At 40.8% G+C, this 18,906-nt stretch overlaps 1 protein-coding gene across 2 annotated transcripts in view; it reads left to right on the forward strand.

Annotated features, from left to right (window-relative positions):
• adgrv1 (adhesion G protein-coupled receptor V1) overlaps positions 1-14,764 on the forward strand; it is a 116,458-nt gene extending 101,694 nt beyond the window's left edge. For both annotated transcript variants that reach the window (XM_037097364.1, XM_037097365.1), the window contains 3 exons: positions 6,207-6,392; positions 8,772-8,949; positions 14,274-14,764. In XM_037097364.1, coding sequence (XP_036953259.1) covers positions 6,207-6,392; positions 8,772-8,949; positions 14,274-14,392 — 483 coding nt within the window. In that variant the 3' untranslated portion in view covers positions 14,393-14,764. The remainder of the gene's footprint in view (positions 1-6,206; positions 6,393-8,771; positions 8,950-14,273) is intronic.
• Positions 14,765-18,906: the final 4,142 nt, after the last annotated feature.

Raw genomic sequence — 18,906 nt, forward strand, 5'->3', positions numbered from 1 at the left:
TTTGCATGCATGTCAATCATCAGTATTGTTATTAATTTTACTGCTAGCAATAACATACATTTAAAATGTCATGTTTGCAGTACAGAGCTATGAAGTGAAACAACTCTAAAGAGATGTTTTTATTAGCACCCTCAATTTGAATCGTGTTGGATTTTGCCATGTTTTTTTTTTTTTTATTTGACTTGAGTTGACTTCGCCAAGGATACAATCAATTTGTTACCTGAAGGTGAACCAGGTTGACAAAAAAGTTGACAATTTGAGGGCTCGATAATGATACCAGTATATACACTTCTGCTTTAATATGTCATCTTTTCCTCCATGTCGAATTTTCTTTGTGTGTTTGATTTCATGAATTAGACAGCTTTCTAGAAGATACCACAAATAAGATATTGATAAATTAAGCCACTAGACTGCTACGTGGGTGTGCCTGTGAATGGTTGTATTGTAAGTCTGTGTGTGTCTGTTGATGTGTTGTTGACTTAGAGAGTGAGCAAGTGATGAAGGCTACTTCAATGCACTTTGAAGCCCTGCTTTGATGTGGTGGCGAGGCAGAACAAGAAGAGCCTCAGGAGTGGAGAGAGAGGGAGGGTTATCACTGTGTCACATCTTACTGAAGCATCTCTTTCTACTTTACATTTGTTTTTTGTCCATTTGTTGTCGCTCTGTTCGCCTCTCTCTTAATTTGCAGCTCTTTGCCCTTGTTCCGACTCTATGTTCCAACTTCAGAAGCAATAATGACGGCACAATAATGAGGCACAAGATAAATCTCAACTCCTGACAACTGGACTTTTTTTTTTTTATTAAATGTGACTTCAGAGAGTTACATAACAGATAATAATCCCTGATTATGAGTCAAACTCAGTTATTTCTTCTGGTTCTAGTATTTCTCTAGTATTATTAAAAAGAAATTCCTGGATCTATTCATTCATCCAGATTCATGCCAAGAGTTGATGGGGTCTATTCTTGATCAAGACCCATCCTCTTTCCAAGGTTTGTGGAAATGTGTTTTGCCGTCTTTGTTTAATCATGCTGACACATAACAACCTTGCTGGAGGAAAGGTAAGATTAACACAAGGGATATGGAGACGATGAAAAATTGTTCCAAATGAGCTCCACCAGCGAACTACAAAAGTGAAATCCTGCTTTTACATTAATCCATCCATAATAATAATTTGTGGTAAAATGTTTTCCTGCTTTCATGATGATACTTTCATATTTTTACTGAAGTAACATCTCAGTCTATTAGTACTGTGAATTAAGTAACTGATCTAAATATTTCTTTTACACTGATAATTCTGCCATGAAACCTGTTTCTTTCTAACCTGAAAAAGCTGAAAAACCATCTGAACAAGTATATTTTCATAATCATACATTGTCACAAGATGGTGTCATGCTGGTTAGGGAGTTTTAACTCAAAAATCATACTAGTGTTGGTTTTAAATAGAACACATTTAACGCTAGGTTCAAAAGCACAGGATTGTAGTTGTGTGGAAATGTTTTGCATCTTGAGGGACTCAATAATGTCCCAGGTGCTCTCCCAACCATGCTCTCTTTGGTACAGCAGCTTCTTTTCTTTCTTGTCCAGTCTAATAAATGTTTGTGGTGTCTTCTGTCATCCTCTGAGAGACACCACCTGCCTGTAAAGTGTGCTGTAACAACTTTGTGGTAACCTGTGGTGAAATTTGGCATCCACATGCAAAAGACAGCAGTGATGCAGAAAAGTAAACTTCTCCTGTTGGTGCGGTGACTAATGAGGAGAAGTGATGTAAGCGCCAAAGGGCAATGTCGCACTTAGCATCTGCTTATGAGCTCCAGTAGAGTTTGTCCTACTCTGTGACATCATGTGGTCAGTTTCTTCAGCTGACCAACAGTGTGGTGATGCGCTCTGAAATCAGACCACATTGGTCAATTTCATTACGTTTAAAGAGAAGTTATAGAAAAAATTTAAATTTTCTCATTTGACTGAGGGGAAAATCCTGCCTTTGTCCTGTGGGAATATGTCAGGCCTACATGCCCCCCCCCCCCCAATTTGTGTTGAGCCTGCAGCCAAGTTTTTAAACTCATCCTTCTTTGAAAGAAAAAAAACATATGTTAGGCTATACCATAACTATGGCAATTGATTTTCAATCCTAGCTCCTGCAATTGCAGGCTCAAAGCTCAGACTAAAAGGCAAGCCTCTAGGGTTTGGTGTTGGTCTGCGGAAGTAATAAAAAAGGATTCATCTGAGTGGAGCAGACAGGTAAAGGACAAGAACATTGATTAGCAGTAAACAAACTCGTCTGACCCAGTTTTTACAGAGCGCTGCAAGGGAAAGGTTCTCAGTGTCGATGGAGATGCTATTGCCATGAAGCAAGCATGGTTGCAATTAGATTTGTTTTTCCGTGTGTGCACCTAATTTATGTAGCTGTGAAGGGGGTGAGAGTTGCAGATGCAGAAGGCTGACATTTTGTGTTGTTGTTCCATTAGGGACTGAATGAAAGTTTAATGAAAGCAAATGGGATTCTGATAAACGAGGCTGAAAATGTACCTCTCATCAATCCGCTCACCTTGAACGGCACTTAGTTTGTCACAATTTGGACCAGATGCTTGCCTTCAAAGTTATCATTTATGTGTTACTGTGTCCTTGTGTCATTGCAAGTAGTTCTGATTAAATGGCAATGTCCAGACTTCTTTTATAAACTTGAAACAAATTCACCCTCACTGGCTCTCTTCTGACCACGTTTCATTACACCTGTTATGTACCAGAATTAATCATATTTTTTTTTCACTTAGTTGGTCCTACACTTCATTTATGAATTACACAGTCATATGTGGAAATGAACAATAAACTAAAGAGGTTAAAGGATAAGTTCACCTTAAATTGAAAATTCAGTCATTATCTACTCAACCTAATGCTGATGGAAAGTTTCCTAAAGTTTCGTGGTCCACAAGATTTTTTTTTTAATGACTCTACACATCTTGTTGACCATAGTACAAGTCTCTGAAAACCCAGAGATCCTAAAATATTTTTTTAAATTTGAATTAACTTTATCTGTTTACAACCTCAATTAAAAGTAGAGCTTGTGCATGTACTTCTGTTTTCCAAACAAATTCGGATCTCAAGCCTTCTGGAGCCTTGATTTATATTTTCTTAACAGCAGCATATGTAAAGTCCCCATTTCCTTCAGTTGTTTCAAAGAATGCCGCAATGGCTCCAGAAATGTTTTGGGACTGCAAAACTTTACCTGTCTTTTGATCATCATGGAGGACATATTGTACAGACTAAGGTGCTGCATAATCACCTGTTTCTGGCAGCATTTCTATCCAACTATCTGTTTTTTTGAACACACTGTGTTATCCTTTATTCATGTGTTAATGCAATCTTTTACCATTTTTTTTCCATCGCCTCGAGGGTTGGAAGTCATTATACTGAAGGTCTCTGCTGCGAAGTCTAGCAGAGCTTGTTGTTGTTGTTTCCTTCACACCATGAATTTTCCATTAGGAGAATTTTCCATGTTTACCTTGGTTTTGTTGTTGATGTGGCTGTGTGAAGCACTTTCCAACAGCTGATTACTGAGCACCATTAAACAGCTGCAGATGTTACAGCTGTGCAGAACTGTGTGTGTGTGCGTGTGTGCATGTTGCAGAGCACAAATTACTCTTCGGTTATTGAGCGCTTTGCTTGTGGAAAGCAACGTTCAGTCTCCCGCAGAGTTGTCAATTGAAGCAAACTGTGAAACTGATCATACTCGCAGTGATAATGAGGAAAATTTGACTTTTTCATCCACATACCGCTGTTTTTTTTCCTGTTCTCTTTATTTCCTTCCATCCTGAATTTTCCATTATGCCACACTGTTACTCTGGCTCCACATCTGTGCTACATCAGGCTGAATTAGAAGACAATAATCAAATCACCACAGCACCACCCCTCATTATCTCCTCCTGCGGCGGCCCCTCTACCGGTCAACCTTACCTCGCTGTGAAACATCCACAGTAGTGAAGCAGCACCATGCTCCATTACAATTCAATTCCACCACCGCTTCCTCATTCAACCTTTGTACTTGCCTAAAAATAGGACACAGGATATCTGTGTGTTATTATGGATAAGAAGACCCGGGTCTACACGTGTCCGCACACACGCAATCATCTCTGTGAAGCCTGCAAAGAGTTAGGATTTGAGGGAAATAGATCTGTTGCTTTCATGAGAACAGACAATGATTTCCACAAACACAATACACGTTTTCATGTTAGGATTGAGAGGAATATTGCATTGATTTTCCAGTTAAAAACAATCACACTGGCCCCAACAACAACATTATCAAGATCATATGAGTCCATTCAGCGGACTAAGAAAACCTCCAAAAGTTTGTGCTCATGGCTTTTCTTCCATCCCTCTTCACTTTTCCTTGAGCCAAGCTTTGCTTCTTCCCCCCACCCCACCACCTTAGGTCTGTGCTTTCCATATCTAAAGACGTGGCCTCTCCAGTGATCAGGGAACACTTACATAACAGGCCTATGGTAGCAAAGCCTGTTCCTCAGGCTGCACAGCCTGCTAATGATCTGTGCTAATCACACATGCTGCAGTGAATTGCGACATGCACACCCATATGTGCATACACACCTGGCTGCTTTTGTTATATGTTTTATGTTATCACACAGGGAAGAGTCTCACACACACACACACACACACACACACACACACACATATGCAGCAAAATGCAAACAAAAAGTCACGGCAGTACAGTCAGTCTTCACACCACTTAACTTTTCCTAACCTGGAAATGTCCCATTTTATTTCAGGATTTACAGCACTCACAGACGGTTTGTGTAACTCACTCATAAAGAACAGCCAGGTTGTAAAGCACACCTGTTGTATGTTCCATGTGTTTTATCTATTTGCAGCCCTCTTTTCCCTCTTTCATGCTTCTTGTTCCTATTTTACAGTGCGCCCATAAACATACAGTTTCCTCTTATGGTTCCTGTTGTCTTCCTCGTGATGGTGATTGCAACCATCAGTGGTGTTTATAATCCCTTTCTATGTCACTCTCCCTCAGTTACATGGGTAATGATGATGGCTTTACTACATATAGAAGCATGCTGGAGAGGTTTACTGTTCCAAGTTAATTGGCTGTCTGAATTGCTGTTAGACAAACTATAAACATTGTGGTTTGGTAACAACAAGCTTTATACTATGAATATATAACAAATAGCTTTTTCGGGAAGGATGTTTAAAAAAATTCTGTTTGGTCATGCCTGATGTTAAAAGCGTGATCATTTCAGCACAGTACTCCATACTCTACTCAGCCTTGATAACACATACGTGAGAAAATGCATCCTTAGCCTTGTTGCTTCACTATACCCTAACATATGCATGTCATTACATTTTTTAGCTCTTAGATCCTGCTCTCACACTCACAGTTTTCACTCCATATACTGTAAATAATATAGACATCAAAAGTAGGAATGTTTGTTTTGCTCGCACACATGTAACTATAGAGGCCAACTCACTTAGACTTTTGGCTGCAGGAGTTTCCAAGCGACAGGTGTACCTACCAACTGCTGGCAATATTGGGTTCCGAACAAGGCGTCAGGCACAAATGACTTTTCCTGAGAAATCTTCTGCAAAGACAGTGAATGTTTTACTGTCTGTCATTGTGTGAAGGAACTTACTCCATCTCTATTTCTTCACTCAACCACAGTGTGTCAGACTGTGCTTCTGTCTGCAAAGACTGCGTGGTTGACTTCACCCATATGCACATGCATTCACACTTTTGTGCGCTTGTGCATTCAACCTCTGTCTGCCGTCATCACCCGGGGATGGGTGTTGTGAAATACGGGATGCCCCTGTGGTATTTGACACTCCTGTGTTTTGGGGTAATTCTCAGCCCGGTGCTGTTGACCAAGAGGATTTGGTAATGACAAGGAAATGGAGGAAACAGAAATACCAGGGTGCCAATGATGTCATGGTCTCAATGATGAAGTAATACTACATCAATCATGCAAGAGATTGCTGCTGCTGTTCTATACCTTTGTACTGTTGTACAAGCAATCATGCAACCTACCGGCATCAGAGACTTTGTCCTAAGAGCGGGCTGCAAGTTATTTCATGTCTGCACCTTTAGACTGATCGTATATGATACTGAACAGCTTTGCAAAACATAAATGAACAGAGATGTTGAGAATGTTGAACTTATTTCCTAATGCAGATTTCCCCTCTTTCTCCACAGGGCCTGTATGTGTTTGCGGTGTACTTCGTCATGCACAACCAGCTGTGTTGGCCTACTAAAGCCAGTTACACAGTAGAGATGAGCGGCCATGACAGTCCCGACTCGACCTACCAGGGAGGGGGACCCACCACTGTAGGGGGCGACATCAGCAAATCAACTCAGAATCTCATCAGCGCCATGGAGGAGGTAAACACACACACTTGCATACACACACAGAGCTTAATGGTCTATCAGAGAAACTAATACACCTGTGTAAGCAAGCTAGACATCTTATACATACTTGATAACACAGATTTACAGCATTTATAACCCATACGTTCCGTAGTCTTTGCTCCAATTCTTAGCATTTTTAGTTACAGTGCAATTCATCATCCACTCCCAACTACATCCTCATTTTATAACCGACTGAAAAATCACACAAATCCAGCTAATATTGAGTGAAATATTATTATATTTTGTAGGAATTAACTTTATTTTTGTTTTAATTAGACCAAGCTGTTTAAAAACATTTTCATACGTATGTAATTGGAACATCTCAATCTTGGTTTTGCCTTTCCTCAGTGTGTTCCACCTCCTCTGTTAGCTGATTTTCCTCCCTCCTGGTTTTTTCCCATGCCATCATTCCCATAGCTCGATTTGTCCATTCCTGGTTTCTCCTTCACACATCTCTCACATCAGCTGAGCGTAACTCCACAGAAAGCGCTCATGACTCGTTTTGCCTGTTCACTTCAGACTTATGTAACATCTGTATATCTCATGTTAAATGAGTCTTCATGGTCATCATACCTCCCACAAACACCCACATCAGCTCCTCTTATGACCTTTCTGTCATGTAAGCACACACTGAATACACACCGTAGAGCCACACACATGCAGTATTTCTGTAGTCTCTGTGTCCCTGGAGAATACCCTATAAGGACCGAGCTGGTGAGATGGAGGGGGAAGAAGGAAAAGAAAAAAGGGGGCAGGTTTAACTCCATTACTCCTGGGAACTCCCCAATCCCTCTCATCTGTTCAGTCTCTCTCCACATGTAGGAATCCAGTAATCTTGTTTTATTCATGAGAGCACACTCACACCTCTCTGAGATTTGGCTACAGCCCAGCTAGAAAATAAGAGCGCAGATAGAGACAGCTTAGAGTGGCGATTAGAGTGTTACATGAGTGTCAATTTGTGGAGTGCATTGGTTAAAAGGAAACTGAAGTGAGATTAGACTTTGGGTAGAGGACTGTAGTATGAACATTGAATCCCCTCAGAGTTGATAGGACAGATCTGAGGTGCCTGGTGGTGCTTTGTTCACCTCACTGGGACGCTCTGTACCGGTTACAGCCCAGCAAGCCTCAGAAGTTTGTACAAAAGCACAGACAGACACATTTATGCATGTACGTGGACAGATGAGGCATTCATAATTAATGAACACAGCAGAAAACAAGAAGAGAGGATGGATTCATGTAGCTTTTGTGAAAAATAAATAAATACGAAAACACACAAAAAACAGTGTAGCTGTTGTTCCACATAGCTTTTTAATTCACTCTCTGACATTTTGTGTCCCGTCACAAAATGAATTTATTATAAACCCTTTAAGTGGCCCTGAAAGATACAAATTTGGGGCTCTTAATAGACAGTCATCTGTCTGACTGTGCTGGCAGCATAATTTCCATGTTGTAAGGCTCACTCTGTATGAAACTCTAAACCCACTAACCTTGCTGTCACCCCATGAACCCACTGTGACCCTGTGAGTTGGCCTTAACCCGTTGGGGTGCCTGGACAACATGAACTCTGCCTGACCCTAACTCTTAACAGACATGATTACACGGCTGACAGACGAAACCATTCTCTGAATTAATCGTGCGTGTGTGTGTGTGCGTGTGTGCGTGTGTGTGTGTGTGTGTGTGTGTGTGTGTGTGTGTGTGTGTGTGTGTGTGTGTGTGTTTGTGTGTGTCAGAGAGAGAGAGAGAGAGAGAGAGAATATAGATGAGGAGGAAGGTCAGCCTGATTTTGCCCTCCGCTCATGTGAAGTTTATGTTTTTGGGCATCAGTTTAATATTTATGAACATCACATGAACACTTTATCTGCTTTATTGTATACCTTGATATGTATTGGAATATGTTATATGGTTTACATGAATAGATTTCTGGAGCCATCCCTTTATCCACATCAGCAGCAAAAGATAATGGCCTGAGACCCATCCTCCATCCAAGTTTCGTGAAAATCTGTTTAGTAGTTTTTGTGTAATGCCAGTTAACCAACAAACAAACATGGGTAAAAACATCATCTTCTTGGCAGAGGTAATACATTTGCATTACATTGCTTTTCTCAAGGTCAAACCTCACATCTCACTTTTACTTGAAAATCAAGTAACGTTCTGTTTCTTTACCATCATGCAATTTCAAGTTTATTCATTAGATTTTCAAAGGAATTTGTTATTGCCAAGGTTGTACAGTAAAAAAAAAAAAAAAAAAAAAACATAAATCGAGGTTCAGTCAGAGTTCCATAACAACTATGAGTCATGCATGATAATGTGCATATTCTCATAGAGCTGTATGTGCATATCTGTGTGTTTCAGGTGTCAGCAGACTGGGAGCGAGCATCACTGCGACCCAGCAGTCAGCCCAGCAGTGTGTATAAACCCAGTCCCGTGATGGGGACGTACACCACAGAGGGAGGCTTCATCAACACCAACCTGGTCACCACTGATGAGGAGTCGCAGGAGTTTGATGATCTCATATTTGCCTTAAAAACTGGTGAGGATCCCATGAAAGTACAGATGCATTGTACACTTACATATCCATGCTGTTTATGTGGTGTAGCACAATACATTTCTCTTTTGCTGTATAAAATCTTTTTACTATTATTCTACCTCAAATATGCTTAAAACTGTCACATTTTTGCTGAATATTATTTTAAGTTTATTATTTTGGGTTAGGGTTAACATACATACAAGCAGAAAGGTCCTGTTGAGGTCTGATGGAGATCCAGCCAAGACAGGCTGTAGCAGAGGAACACAGTATAATAAGAACAATGTGTGCAAATCACCCAAAAAAAGCACCACAGTTAAAATGACTGACTTCCTGTTGAGTTAAGGTCATGGCAACAAGATAGTTTTCTGTAGGTCTAAGCTTGGTACACATGTACCAAGTGTCATACATTTAGATGAAACTATACATGGGGGCCATAAAACACAAACATTTTTATCACATATAACTAATATGCAAAGTTTAATGATTTTTGAGCAGCTTTAGCCCCTAAAATTGCAATTAGTTTTCTCTTTGGTTTCAGCATTTCATCACAAAAAAAGTTTCAAGGTTTGCAGTTCACTAGACAAGTTTAATAAGTTACTGAGTCAATAAGAAACATCAGTTTGATTTAGTCAAACTTTGACTGAAAGCATGAATAAATGTCCTGTGAACACTTCTGAGCTAGTACTTTTCTCTGAAATAAAAAATAAGGGCACTGTGTACTGTCACCAAAATCCAAAACAATGTGTTGGCCCCAACACCTTTTTAAAATATCAAAGGAAAAACTCAATTTGATTACAAATTAAAAGCTTTAACCAGCTGTTGCACATGTGGTTTAAAGTTAGAAAACACAGTGATGTCATGAGTTTATAATAGTTAGAGACAACGAGAAAGAGAGAGGTGTTGTGTATGTGTCAGTGTGTATTTCATTATTTCACAGTATACTTCCATACAGTATATATTGCATCTATAAGAATCAGCCCTGCTTAGTCATTCTTCTGCGTACCTTAAAGCTCTCTGCTGCCATGGCAACCATTCTTCCTCTGTTCCCATCAACGTTTCATTAGCCAAGGGCCCAAACTACAAACTGATATTTCACCAATACATACACAGACGCACACACACACACATAAACACACACGCACACAGTCCTCTTCTCACTCCTTTAAATCAGTGAGTAATTGTTTCACAGTGTCTGAATAAGAATCAGGCCCAGCTGGACAAAAGCCAATAGGAGCTTAATGTGAGACATCGACAGAAAGTGAGGAACTTTGCTCAAGTAATTTCACACACTTGGAAAACGACCGGTCTAAAAAAGGAGAAGGTTTATCACTGCAGGCAAAGCAGGCTTCTATCCTAAATGGTTAATATGAACAAGCTGTATTCTGTTACTTTAAGAGTGCAAGAAATACATTAATGTTGAATAAATGCAGGGATGCTTTCAGAAATCTTATTTGAGAATCTGCTGTAGCCCTGATCGTATGTGCTCAGCTGCACGGCAGTGTAATCCATGCACTGAAAAGTGTGAGCCTCATTTTTCAGAATATCAAGTAAATATTATCCTTTTGTCTTTCTTTGAAAATGATGAGCAAGTAATGAGTTTCAGTGTTGCGGCCGAAGATGTAGTTTGCTAGCATGAGTATCAGTTTTAGTGTCACATTGCAGAATCAAGATATTGTCAACCATTTGAGCCATGCTGCTGTACCACTGTAATGTAATGAGTAATCTTCAAGCATGCTGTTTACTGTTAAGACCCCATAATAAGTTCATACTACCTCTGTTCTGCGGATTAGGATTAATTATAGAAAGAGTTTTCTGTCTGGTGCTCATCCCTGGATCTGATTCTAATTCTCTGGTTATTTATTGTTTTATGGTCTCTGTTATTCTTCCTGGTAATGGACAGCTGATCATTTAAAACTGTCAATTAGCATATCCATGTCTGCTTTAGTCTCACATCATGGAAAGAGCAACAATATGCTCCTCCATATGGTGTTCTCTCTGAGAGAGATAAGAGGTATGACGCAGAGGCAGACAAACCAACCTGAATAAGACCCTAAAGTTTATAGGACTGAGGACAGGTCATGGTGAATTTTAGGGTTAATCTATTGGGATAATGGTGGCAAGAAATAACTCTCAAGAAAAATAAATTAATCATTAAAAATTACTGAGCAATTCTTCTTCTTCTGGGTTAGGCCATTAAAACTGAAGGCCTGGGGTCTGATTTGACTTTGACGGAGCAGGTTTTCAATCCTGAAACCTGCAGCAAACTTTACTTTGTTGTTGCCTCACAGTGTGTTTAGGTGCCTGCAGTATTTTCTGCAGCTACTTGAGAGCTGCCAGCGTGCATCCCAGAAAAACAAAATTCGTAACCATGGAGACAGCCAAATTAAAAGTCCTTCCGAGCAGGTGTGAGCTGGAGAGGCTGACGGTGGTTAATAAATGTGGATTAGGATAAGAGGATAGTGTTACAGCGAGTAAAAAACTTTGACAGAAATATCCTCTTATTGATTGTGTGGTGAGAGCGTGAATCAGACGCAGAGGTTTGTGTTTCAAGTCAATCAATCTCGAGTAAACAAGCAGACAGTTACAGCATTCTCTGGCTTGGTCTGCTCTTCTCCTGACCTCTCCCTGCTGTCCCGAGCAGGGCTGGTGTTCAACCTTAAATAGCCTTGAGGCTGCAGCAACCAGGCCAGGGAATTTATATGTCCCCTCGTCTGCAGATTCAGCAGCGCAAAGTAATAATTCATGTTATTCAGGGTAGCAGAAAGGCAAGTTTGGAAGATTTAATTAAGTCAAATCACTTGGCTCCTTGCAGGCCTTTGGCATGGCCTCAAGAAAATATAACTGTCAGGGAGACACTTGATCTTTGCTGTGTGGGGAATAGAATCCAAACTTGCAGCTTAATCTTCTTTGCAATTTCTTAAGGATGTTCTTCCATTTTACACCTTCCCTGGTGTCCTGTGACCTTCTGTTTATCTGTGCATGTCACACTGAACTTAAAACCTGCTATAATCTCAACCAGACAGTGAGTAGTAAAGATAATTCCCTCATCAGGATTACATAATAGGGCACCACCTGATGGGGGTCACTGAGGAGTGGCAGTAATGAGGGTCTTCACTCCTCATTTGGCAGTGAACTATTAACACGCACAGAAGCACACGTACTCGCAGCACATGCACTCCATTCGTTACGACACAGAGCTGATCATTAACGTGCTGGTTTTAGTGTTGATGAGTAGTTTTTTTCTTATCACGTAGAGTCAGAGGGAGCCTTGACATACTGACTGCATTAGTCAGCGAATCTTCATGCTCCCCTGGTTATATCATGGAAGTTATTTCCATTATTGCTTCTGGTGTTTTAACAGCCAACAAACTTGATCAAGACAGAGACAGGTATTTAGTGTCTTCCATCTTTTAGAGATATTGTTAAAAGATTGACTTAAACATGAGAAAAGTAAATCATATGAACAAATACTGATGCACTTTTTTGGGGAGCGGAGTGAAAAAACTAGATTCTCAAGAAAGAAAACACATCAAGACTGCACATGTAGTGCCAAATCTAGTCATTTGGAGAAATCCTTTCAACAGTTGCTGAATCTATATAAGATTCTCTTCTTTCTTTCTTTCTTTCTTTCTTTCTTTCTTTCTTTCTTTCTTTCTTTCTTTCTTTCTTTCTTTCTTTCTTTCTGTTATCTCTCAAGTTATCCTCAAAAACAAAAAGGAGCCCAAACAAGACATGGGGAGGCAGAAGGGTGAAAAAAAATGCTTTAACAACAAAGCTGAAGTCCAAAACACAATATCCAAAATTCAAGTACCAAAAGGAAGTCAACAAAAAGCTGGCAACAAAAGGAAACAAAAACAAAGGAAGCAGGCAGGGGCAATTCCAAAAATAAAGAAGTCCAAAAACCAAAAGAGTACACAACAAAGAAGCACTGGACACGGGAGACACAGGACTGACAACAGGAAACAGAACAAACAAACTGGCAAGAGAGGGAAAGAAACAGACTTAAATACACGAGAGAGGGAAGACTAATAAGAAACAAGTGAAACTAAGAGGGCAATCAAATGAGAAAAAACACAAAGACGGGAAGTGGAAGGTAAAACATGTCACATAAGGATCACACTGCAAAATAAGATGGGAAGTAACTAAACCTGAAACATTTCATTCACGTTGAACACCCACAGCACAGTACACATGCCCTGGTGACTGTTGTATAAAATCCATATTACACAAAGCATTCATACATTGGCATACTATAGCAGACCTATTCAACCAGAGGCCTTTGAACAACCTCTTTGCTGCAATATGAACATTTTGTTAGTAGGATAACCCATTCATTAGTTACGTCTGTTAAAAGCTAAAAAAAATGCTATTATTTCATCAAAAAAAAGTTTGAACCCCGGTAGTACAGGTAGAGGGAATATACAAGACTCAAACTGACAATCCATCCATCCAAGAATGAAAAGTTGCATTGTTTTTTTCCTTGTATACTTTATATATCATTGTTCATCAACTGTGGAAATATAGAAGTCTGCCCCCTTAACACTTCTTTTAAATCTACGTTGAATAGGCCTGCTATACATACATTGCATGCATTACTGAGCATGTGTTTACTGCACAGTAAATACAGTACATCAACAAGCATGCTGTATGATTTATCTCTTGGACTTACAATCATTTACTTTCTTTCACAGCCTACTTCCACTCTTACATCAGAGTACAGCAGCCATTTATTGCCACTACTGATGAGATACAGTGCAGTATACAGTCTGATAACACAGAGATTATGACACGTTAGCATCGATTGCATATTGCTTTGTTGGCAAATGTGACAGATAATGTGGATGTTGAATATTTAAGTGTAAGTTAAAATAAATAAATAAATAAAGTCATTATACACTGACCCACATGCTGATGAACATCATGTGAAGTTTTGTAGTCCACAAAACTTTTCTGGAGCTTCACAGAAGTAGACTTTCAAAATCCCTAATTATACACAACCAGAAAGTTGTGTTAACCCATTAAAATCTAACTGTAGGACCACACTTCACCTGTTAACACTCATTTCACTGTAGTTTTAACACAAAATCTCTCAGACATTATCTACTCAGGAATGTTTTTCTAAAGTGTTCATGCACGATAAACCAAAATTTTTAAAGTTTATAAAGCACCCCCTTGTTGGGCCTGTCGTTTAATGGCTCTCAAAATTGAAATTAAAAGACACAGACTTATACGGATAGAAATTCCAGAGATGTAATAGAGGGAAAACTACAAGGATGAATAATAAATAGAAAGACAAATTTTAATGCAACCGTTCGTGTCTGTCTCAGGGACTGGCCTCAACGTCAGCGACAACGAGTCCATCCCTGGAAGCCACGATGGAGGGAGCGTGACCAACTCCCAAATAGTTGAGCTGAGACGAATCCCCATCGCCGACACACACCTCTAACCTTTTCACCTCACATGGATCCCATGTCGTCTGTTCTTCATATCAGAAAAGAATTACAACAGTATTTTTATATTATAAAATGCTTTTGCACTAAACACAGTTTTTTGAATAGAACATTTTCATATAAATCTTTGATACTGTATGCGATTTTTACTGTACATCTGTTTATATATATATGAACGTATACATAAATGTTTTACTAAATTAATTTTTTAAAATCCTTGATGGAGTTGTTTTCTGAATGTATATCTGGATTTTTTTTTTCCGTGTAGAGACTTAGTGAATGATGTGATCTCAGCAGAACTGCTGCTGCTGAGGATAGAAACTGTGTAACATTGTTAATAAATGATTGACCATTTATTTTACATTTCACTGTGCTGATTCCTTCTTGCCCCTTAACCAGGCCGTCTACAACTGACGGGTGCCTCCGATGGTTATGTAAGTGAGTCCCGCAGGGGTCAGGGGTCACACCCTCACAGATTGAGCGATCACTGCCTCACAGAACCAGTTCCACACAGAGAGTCGGTTTCGCAGATGCAGTGCATGAGGACCATGGGGAATTTTCAAAAGTATGCGTAATCTTAAGATTATGTGAGCTCTACGGTCATGTTCGAGTCACTTAACAGCATTTTTTTTTCAGAGCAAAGGCTCCCCTTTGATCTGCTCCATAAAGAATCAGGTCACGGAGATGGGCTGAACGTACAAGCAAATATTCCCCTTTTAACTTCAACACCAGCTTTGAACCTCCTGGAATCCAACGTCTACTCGACTCGTGCACCGACCTTTCACCTCTGCCCTATATCAGCTCGACTTCTGAACTTGGTGGTTGCACAAGAGGCATGGAACATTTGAAAGAGAAGAGATGGGCTAAAGCAGGAATCATCCATCCACCCTTTCATTTCCACCGATACCATTGCATGATAATTAACGTTCCTCTCGAAGGTCCAGTGTGGATGATGGCTGAGGTCACGATGCCAACACATGATGAGAGCACTGCAGCATTAGGATACGAGTGTGATACTTGAAGATATTTTGGCACTCAGAAAATGTTTCTTTATAAACCTCCCTCCTACTGGTTAATGACTTCTCTCTCCTTCAGGCAAATGGGGGTGAGACTATAGAGGGAAGAATGGGAAGAAAAAAGACTGTTTTCATCTTTTATACAATAACCAGTTTATTTTTATTGAGGAAGTGAATCAGAGCCAGTGTTTCTTCGCTCTGAAATCCATAAAATGTATTGATCTTCCTCTCACCCCTCTCTGGAGTGGGAGGCTGGTTGCGACTAAATGTGCTGAACTTTTCTTTTTCCCTGTTTTTCGCTCCACCTCTGTGGCCAAGTAGCAACGTTTCAGAAGCACCAGTATCCTAATGGAAATCCTATTACATCCTCGGTCAACAATGTTTGGTGTGCGTTTCGTCTCTGTTTTCCGCATGCTGGTTACCTCATTTTCCTTTACCTGTCAGTGCTGGTCGTTCCTCCGGGAAAACTAAGAAAAAGCCAACAGGTCGTTCCGAGCATTTCTAACAGGTCTGTTTCATCGCTTGCCCCTTTCTAAGAAAAGCAGTTAAGACACGAGCAATTAATTTTAATGCATTATTGCTGCCTGCCATCGTGGCGACATTACAGCTCAGACATATTTCCATTATGTGTCCATTAGAGCAGACTGCGTTGCCTTTGGACTGTGTTATGTCATCATCGTTGATGAGACGCGGAGCGACCGACATCATTAATTTCTGCAGAGCACAAGGACATCGATCCGCTGCAGAAGAAACGCAGAAGCTCCCAAACCTTTGATCTGCTGATAGACATCTAAATTAACTGCTGCATGAAATCTGCTGACCGATTGGGAACCCAGCGCACTTTTTAGCATGTTTCGCAGTATATTTTAGTTATGTAATAAGCCACAGTGTACAGTTCCAATCTAATCTAATGCTGGAGGTCAAGTGTTTATTATGCAGCAGGCTTAGATTAGTTTATGAACCCTTAGGAATGGATCTGTCGAGTCTTTTAAAAAGCCAATAAAAAGGCGGGAAGAAGTGAAGAGTGACAGCTGCTACGAATGAGGATTCATTGTTTGCTCGTTGTTGATGACCTTTGAGCCACAGCTGTTGCATGTGGTATGATAACATCATCGAGCAGGGTGTTCCTCTCGGGCCTGGTCTGTCATTAGAGTGTCCCATGAAGTGTAAATAGTGGCCAGGGCAGCCGTCATGTCAGGTGCCTGAAGGGCCATTGTTGAACCACATGGCTGATTGAAAAATGAGTAATGAAGCTTGGGCCTAGATGGATGAAGCCTGGCCATAAACACCAACACCTAGCTCAGAGCTAAAAAGAGAGCTAAGGGCTAACTAGCTAGCTGTGTTCAGCACAAGTGAGTTTGATCTCACGTTTATCGGTCCCGAACAGACAGAATTACTGTTCGCTAGCCGTAAGCAAGCAAGCAGCAGCGGGCACTGAGGGTGTGTGTGCCTGTGTGTTAGTGTTCACCTCAGCCATTGCTCACTTTACCTCTGTCCCCATCTCCTCTCTCCACTTTATTAAGTAAAATAGAGGTAAATCCACTTTTTAAAAGGGGTGTAAAGCTCAGCTGATCTGGATCGATTTCATTGATTCAGTGATCAAGAATCCAAAATAATGGATGCAAAAAAGAAATGGGCCTAATGCTTGGCAGGCATCTATCACCATCTATCGCAGGCTGACTTCCACTGGTCAGATTAAACATGGGACAGCACCACCAACTCTTACCAAAGTCAGTCGTGAGACGAGCGAAAACATCTTTTCCATCAAGAAAAGCCCTCTGCTCTGATTTTGCTCATCTTTCAATAAGATGGATCTCCTCTGCGATGTAACTGACGCTATAGCAGCTACGCCCAACCTCTTGAGGAGACGCCATTGTTTTCAAACAAACGCGCGCGCACACACACACACACACACACACACAAACACACGTTTAGCTTGAAGCCCCGCAAAAAGGATCTGGACAATCCAACAAGGAGAGGCTCTTATGATTGGAGTTGCCTCCCAAACTACTATTTCAAAGGTCAAGAATGAGCCTTAGCTCCAGGATTAAACATGATTGAATGTGTAAGATTGCTTCTTCCCCTGTGCAGGATGTCTCAGGCATATTCAGATGTGTGAGGCGCTGATTTTGCTGGCTGATATAAAAGTAATAAAAGTTCTCTGCAAGCACTTCATAGACTCTCAGATGAGATGCTCGGAGATGAGTGTTCAAACTATCTAAATCACCTCTCTTGGCTGTACGGGGGCAGAGCAATTTAACAGCCCGATGTCCCAACCCACCAGCCTCGTTCCCTTAGACACAAGACCGGAGGCAGAAATGTTTATGATGAAGTCCCTGGTCTTTTTTTTTTTTTTCCTTCGCTCTATCTGTCTGTGCCCAGAGGGAACGACAGAGATAAGACCGCTGACAGCCAGGCAACAGCTGATTCACACTCATTTGCTGTCCGTCCGTGTGGATGCTCAGATGACGACTCTGCTCTCGTAGCTATCGGCCAATCACCAACGTCCTCAACGCACAGCTGACAAAAGACCACAGATCCCCATCACTCGAGGATCTATTTGCAATCTCTCTCTTTTCACAGCTTGCCTTGCCCCGTTGATGAAGTTGTTAACCGGTATTTTTTGGGAGAGTCATTCTTTTCGGGCAGGTTTGCAGGAAGATGAAGTTACACGGTCTAACAATAAGAAAATGACCTTGTGTTCATTCATATACTGTCAGTGATGTTCACCGTTCAAGTTTATTATGACAACAGCAATCTCCATGGATTACATCATTGTTTAAATTCAATGGAGAGGGGCGTGAATATCCGCAACCTGATAATGCCACCTTTTCACTGTTTTCGCTTGCTCCTTTCTAAACAGCACAATGCGAGTAAGAAAACTCTCCCTTAATTCTTCGGGCTCTGAATAAGTGTACAGTTTTGGTGACTATAAAGCGAGTCAGACCTTTAAACGGAGCACGCAACACCTCGTCCCGGGCGACAATAGAGTGACCCAGTTGCAAACATTAAGCCTGGCTGGAGCGGTCCCCGTCAGTTGATTCAATGCAGCCAGACGGTGAGTCAGGAGTGGTCGCGGTGCCGAGGGCCAAACGTGGCGGTGGAGGAGTCACAACGTGTGCTACCCGTTGCTTTGGTTAACACCCTTGTTTTTCTGTTTGCACATGCTCGAATTGATCTGCACTGCAGGTAGTTCAGGCCTCTTGTGGCGAAGACACACACTTGAACAAACGTAATAGTACATTTTGTGCAGTCTCACAGTGTTCCGGACTGCATCTAATCACTGTAAACCTACCCCATGTGTAGGTGTAATTTGATGAAGTAATCAGCCTCCTATGACGTCTGTCTGATAATTTGAAGGGTATGGGGGCTGATTTCTAAAGATTTCCGTCGTCGTCAAGACCTTTAAGTCGCAGATCTAATTGAGAGTACCTGGCTTTATCGGTTAAGTGTGGTGTGCATGCATGACAGTGGCTAGAGCTCTCATAAAAGAT

Source organism: Acanthopagrus latus, chromosome 5 (genome assembly GCF_904848185.1).
Source record: "Acanthopagrus latus isolate v.2019 chromosome 5, fAcaLat1.1, whole genome shotgun sequence".
Classification (NCBI taxonomy): Eukaryota; Metazoa; Chordata; class Actinopteri; order Spariformes; family Sparidae; genus Acanthopagrus; species Acanthopagrus latus.